Source organism: Apium graveolens, chromosome 2, assembly GCF_009905375.1.
Source record: "Apium graveolens cultivar Ventura chromosome 2, ASM990537v1, whole genome shotgun sequence".
NCBI classification, from domain to species: Eukaryota; Viridiplantae; Streptophyta; class Magnoliopsida; order Apiales; family Apiaceae; genus Apium; species Apium graveolens.
In genome coordinates, this window is record NC_133648.1 from 57,407,224 (window position 1) to 57,413,223 (window position 6,000).

The 6,000-nt window shown below is 36.5% G+C and overlaps 1 protein-coding gene across 2 annotated transcripts; it reads left to right on the forward strand.

Annotated features, from left to right (window-relative positions):
* Window positions 1-384: 384 nt before the first annotated feature.
* LOC141707442 (putative anion transporter 3, chloroplastic) lies at window positions 385-5,694 on the forward strand. Of its 2 annotated transcripts, none has more exons than XM_074510610.1 (8): window positions 385-1,015; window positions 3,617-3,843; window positions 3,961-4,309; window positions 4,414-4,458; window positions 4,573-4,719; window positions 4,859-4,996; window positions 5,138-5,171; window positions 5,269-5,694. In XM_074510610.1, the coding sequence occupies exons 1-8, from the start codon at window positions 578-580 to the stop codon at window positions 5,436-5,438; spliced, it is 1,548 nt and encodes a 515-aa protein (XP_074366711.1). In that variant the 5' UTR covers window positions 385-577; the 3' UTR covers window positions 5,439-5,694. The 2 variants fall into 2 exon arrangements, with proteins under 2 accessions (XP_074366711.1, XP_074366712.1); XM_074510611.1 differs by lacking the exon at window positions 385-1,015 and adding an exon at window positions 1,084-1,681.
* Window positions 5,695-6,000: the final 306 nt, after the last annotated feature.

The following is a 6,000-nucleotide window of genomic DNA, read 5'->3' on the forward strand; positions in this document are numbered from 1 at the left end:
CACTTCAGAGGGTTTAGTCGACTCCAAATTGCTCTATTCTTTTTTTTTTGTAGCATTAATTTTTTAAACAAATTCAAAATATTTTGACCGTAAATTTGAAAAGATTATATTCAATTATTTTTTATAGATTAAATATTTTTTTTAACTTAAACGATAATGATCTCAAATTCACAGTCAAAATTGTGTAAAAAATTAGAACGTTATAGATTTGAAACGGAAAGAGTAAATATCTCTAAGCATATGAGTTGAAAAACGAACCTTAGTTTCATGAAAGTATTCACCTACCAAACTAAATTTTAGCAACAAAATAAGAGTATTGTACAAAGGGTCCACTGGTGCCTACAAATGACTAACATAAAATTTAGGTGATTAAAACGCAGTTGAAGAATCAGAATTACACTTAAATCTCTCATCCTACCAACCCCATTTTATTCAACTCAAACTATTCATATACTTCAAAAACAAAACATTGCTTGTGTTGTGCATATATATTTGTAGTAGTTGTACCTATACTATTTCTATGATACATTCAAAGAGTGCATGTCTTTAGAAACTTGCTCTGCTTTTCCCTGCTAATATGGCCACAGTTAATCCCACAAATTCTACTATACATTTGTCAAAATTTTCAAATACTCAATCAAGATTAGTTAGTTTTAGAAAAGCCCATTTGGGATTTGATCCCAACTTTCAAAGAAAGTTGGGAAATTTAGTGTCTTTTAATGGAGATAACAGAAGGATTAGTAGAAATGATGGTGATTTTGTTTTGAAGAAGAATGATGAGAAGAAGCAGAGAGGTTTGGGTGCGAGATGTACTGCAGAGGGGATAGAGAGGGGGATATTAGTAGGTGGGAGAGGAGAGGAAGGTAAATTTGTAATACCAGAGAGATTGAAGGTGGTAGGTTTAATGGCATGTGTTATGAGTTTGTGTAATGCAGATAGAGTTGTTATGTCTGTTGCTATTGTTCCTCTTGCTGCTAAACATGGTTGGAGCAGCTCTTTCTTGGGTATTGTTCAGGTAATTTTTATGAATTAATACAACACACACATAGGTTTATATGTAATTACTTGATACTACTTAGTATAGGTGTGTTCCTGTGTTTATACTTTATACTTGTTAGGTGAGGTGTGTCAACAAGTCTTGACAACCCATGTTTGAAGAGTAGCTCATGACCAGCCTATTTTGCGCTCACAATTAAATTAAGTGTTAATTACATAGGGTTGTTAGGATTAGAATTCATGACCCCAGGGGTTAGAATTAGAGCTGGCCAAATGTGCGGGTTTGAACCGCACATTCGGGACCGGTTCGTACGGAAACCCGTAATTATTCGGTCCGAACCGGGCCGGTTCAAACCCGCACAATTCGTTAAATTAATCGAGCCGGTTACGAATACAGTATTGAAAAACCGGGACCGGGACCGGCCCGCACTAACCCGCCGACACGGAACCCGCACGAGCTGCACGCGCCTGCAAACCCGCACAGCTCGCACAGCCCGCACAAGCCCGAAAAATACATACATAATTCAATACAATTTTTTCACTCAATCTTAATTCTCTCTCTGACTTTCTGCCTCTCTCAATCTCAATCTCAATTCTCATTCTCTGCCTTATATATTTCCTAATTATGTCCGAGCTTCACCAATCAGTATCACCAATTGCTTGGGCGTAGGTGGATATGACCACGGTACCATTCCACCCCTTCTCTCTTTATAATTTCTCTGTAGCTTGTACAAGACTCTTTGGTTCTTCTTTTAAGACCTACCTACACAGTTAAGCTACACTACACTACTGCACTATAAATATAATAATAATTATAATATAATATATCAAAGTAATACATGGCACTTGGCAGAGAATAGAATCTGGTTGCTTTTGCACGCGCGGCCCGCGGGTTAACCGCACGAGCCCGCACATCTATCAACGGGTTATTTACCGGTTCCGGTTACGAGTTCGGTTTCTGCGGTTCCAGCCCGGCCCGAGCCCAATTCATTCATCAACAGGCCGGTTCAGTGTTAGCATTTCGATTGCCCAACCCGTGTGCGGCCCGGCCCGGCACGCACGGACCGCACAAGTGGCCAGGTCTAGTTAGAAGTGTTCTCGTACCATGTTAAGTTACCACTTTCCGTAAACTTGAGATGTTGACTTTTCAAGTACTCTTTGTAGTTCTTGAGTTGGTGCAGAGGAACTTAATATTAATGTTAACATGTTTATTACTAAAAGAATAATTTTAATGTTTTAACGGGTTTTGTTAAGTTTCTTGATTTATTTGAAATATCAGCTGCTAAAAAGGAAATAACAAGGCAACCATAGTTTTAAGGTGGCTAATGTTCTTACAAGAAGCATTATTGCTTGCTCTGATGTGTTATGCGTCAGAAATGTATAGGAACGTAAACAATTCTTCCGCCGCTGATAAAGTTATAAGAGAATCTCAAATGCATCACACTATTTTGGTGTGAAATTTACAAGTAACACTATTTTCAAATTCAACTTCAACTCACATACACTAAATCTTACATCATTCTTGTACTATATATGTTGTTTTATCGCTAGAGTACAAAATAGAGTATAAAAATAATAAAGTTAGTAGGATACAAATGGAACAACTTTGTTTTATATGCAAGTAGTACAAGGGTAATGTTGGAATTAACAAAAACTCTAAAAATTTGGTGTGACACCAAATTTGGTGTTACTTTTGGTGCAACACCAAAATGGTGTAAGATTTAGAGTTGGGTTGGAGAGAAAGTCTACACTAAAATGGTGTGGAAGTACAAGTTTGGAGTTGAGTTGGAGATGGTCTAAGTAAGATAAGGCACGCTAGATGATTTATAAATGTAGCAAGTGTGCAGCATGCTGCTAGAAAGTCATAATAAATGTAGCAAGGACAGCAATTCTTTTGCAGCTGACTAACAACTATGATAAGAGATGAAAGATGATTATAGCTGTTTTCTTCATCGATATTAGACACATAGACCAGATGATATGGTGTATATAAGATCTAATAGTCTATTATGTACTTTCATCACAAGGGGCAATGACAAAAATGTAGCATAATGTTATAAGGTGTTGCCCAGTAATTGACAATTGTAGAAGGGGAGTTGAATAGAATTGTATGTCTTTTTTATTAAACAATGATAATATGAAACACATTATGCAGAAGAAACTGACAAATTTTATCAATGATGAATAAAATCTGATAAACATAAATTTACTTACTTGCTCAAGAATCACACAGTTCTTGCTAACGCTAGTTTACAAGAAAGATTTATCAATAATTGACATCTATGGTGTAAGCCTAAACTGTGTTTATAAACAACACAGATGCAAATCTGATCCAATACTGTAGTATCAATCTCCCCTGATTTATATAAATCCAGTCATCGGACTCTGATAGTAATACTCTGATAAGGTAAACTCCGATCATAAACTCTGATGACTAGATATTGATGATAAACTCTCACAACATCAATACTTTATTTCTTACACAAGGATTTTACTTTCAACAAAAAATGAAAGTAATAGTGTTGGAGGGTTGGAGGGTAGGAAGCCTTAACTCTGGTACATGTTTTGATCATCTAAAGTGCTGATGGTAATTTTCATTTGCTTCCTACCTTGTGAGCAGTCATCATTTCTATGGGGATACATATTTTCATCAGTAATTGGAGGAGCCTTGGTAGACAGATATGGAGGCAAGAAAGTGATTGCTTGGGGGGTGACCTTGTGGTCTTTGGCCACTCTACTTACGCCATGGGCTGCAAATCACTCAACCTTCAGCCTTTTAGCTGTTAGGGCTTTCTTTGGATTAGCCGAAGGAGTAGCTTTACCATCAATGAACACTCTTTTATCAAGGTAATGCATGTTTTTTTATTTTCAAAAGTTATATCCAAATTGATTCAGAAATTTAGTATACGTTCAGTTCTGGTCTCAAATACTGGACATAAAATAACAGTTGTCTACATACTTTAGGTGGTTTCCCAGTCATGAAAGAGCAACTGCTGTTGGTTTATCTATGGGTGGCTTTCATCTTGGAAATGTAATGGGCTTATTACTCACACCTCTGGCAATGTCAACCGTAGGATTATCTGGTCCTTTCATTCTCTTCTCATCTCTGGGACTGCTATGGCTAACTATCTGGGCGTCTAGTGTGACAAATGATCCACAAGATAGCAATTCCATTAGCATATCAGAACTGCGATTAATCCAAGCCGGAAAATCCGATTCTCCTCTTGACAAGAACAAGCTACCTCCAGTACGCCTTTTATTTTCAAAAATGGCCACATGGGCTATCATTGTTGCTAACATCACTAACAATTGGGTAGGCTTCATTATTTCTTCTCGCATAGCTTTCGATTAAAATTCAACTTCTAAATAGAAGGCAGTGTTTGCATTAGTAGTTCTGAAAGATGTTATATTGTGCAGGGATACTTTGTACTTCTTTCATGGATGCCTGTGTATTTTAAAACAGTGAGTTAACATTTTCTCTTAACTTCCAATTTCCTAAATTGGTGCAAATACTCATCCCATAATCAAGATTTCGAGTGTTGATCTTGTTTAATATATGTTTTTTTCATTGAATAGGTTTTTAACGTAAACTTGAAGCAAGCAGCATGGTTTAGTGCTGTCCCTTGGGGAACAATGGCAATTTCAGGATACATTGCTGGAGCCATGTCAGATTCTTTAATTAAATCGGGAAAATCAATAACTTTCACCAGGAAAGTTATGCAGGTAACTTCATAAATATCTAAATTATTGGCTAAGAACATTGATTTATGCTCCCACGAGCGGTCTAGTTATCTGTGAAAATATACCAGAAGTATTCTTGTTTTGAGTTAAATTATAAACAATGATAAATTGGTAATGGCAGTCTATCGGATTCATTGGTCCTGGAATAGCATTACTATGTTTGAACTTTGCCAAGACACCAGTAGTTGCATCGATATTGATGACTCTAGCTCTAAGCCTAAGCTCTTTTAGCCAAGCAGGCTTTCTGCTAAATATGCAGGTAAGAACTATTGAAGCTGCATTCAGAACTAGCAGAACCTTCATTACATATTTTCCTTAATTTTGTAAAATTCTTATGCGGTATACTTTTCATCTTCTGCTGATGATTTAAAATAAATAGTTTTAATGGTTGTTTGACCAGGATATCGCACCCCAGTATGCAGGATTTCTACATGGTATGTTCTCAGATTTTTTAAATCTCTACTGTCCAATAATTTGCATTTTGTGAGTTTGGCTGGTAATGACTAAATATCTGTATAATTCTGCCAACAGGGATATCAAACTCAGCCGGGACATTGGCAGCAATAGTCAGTACCATTGGAACGGGTTACTTTGTACAATGGCTCGGATCTTTTCAAGCATTCCTTGGTGTCACAGCGTGCCTGTACTTTGCTTCAGCCATCTTCTGGAATCTATATGCTACAGGAGAGCGTGTTTTTTAAAGGCGAGCATATTTATATATATCAGAAAATACAGAAAACGACCTCCTGGAAACTTTAAGACAACGAGGATGTCGCCGTTTTCAGTTTGCAGATTGTCTGTCAGCAAATCTCGGGGATAGAAAATACAAGTATATGGAGAATACTAATCTAAGGAACAAATTGGATTCATTATTTAGAGGCATTAATGTCAATGCACCTAAATTGTACAGTTGTATGTACATTTTGTCTTGTAATTCATTTTATACCTTTTCAGTGAGCGACTGTTTCACAGTTCTAGTAGAAAAATCCAAAAAACACATTCATCCCCGTATTATATTTCATAACATTCAATATCTAACAAGTGGTATAAGAGCCAAATCTGAAAGTAAACTGATAAAGATCTTGGAAGAATGAGTGCTCAGAAATTAAGCAATATTAAGATACCGGTCTTTGACAAGATCAACTATACTTTGTGGAAAAAGAAAATGATGTTGTTCATAAGGATGGTCAATCCCATGTATGTTCAAATCCTTAAAAATGGACCATTCATACCTATGGAAAGAGTTCCAGAAGTCACATATGG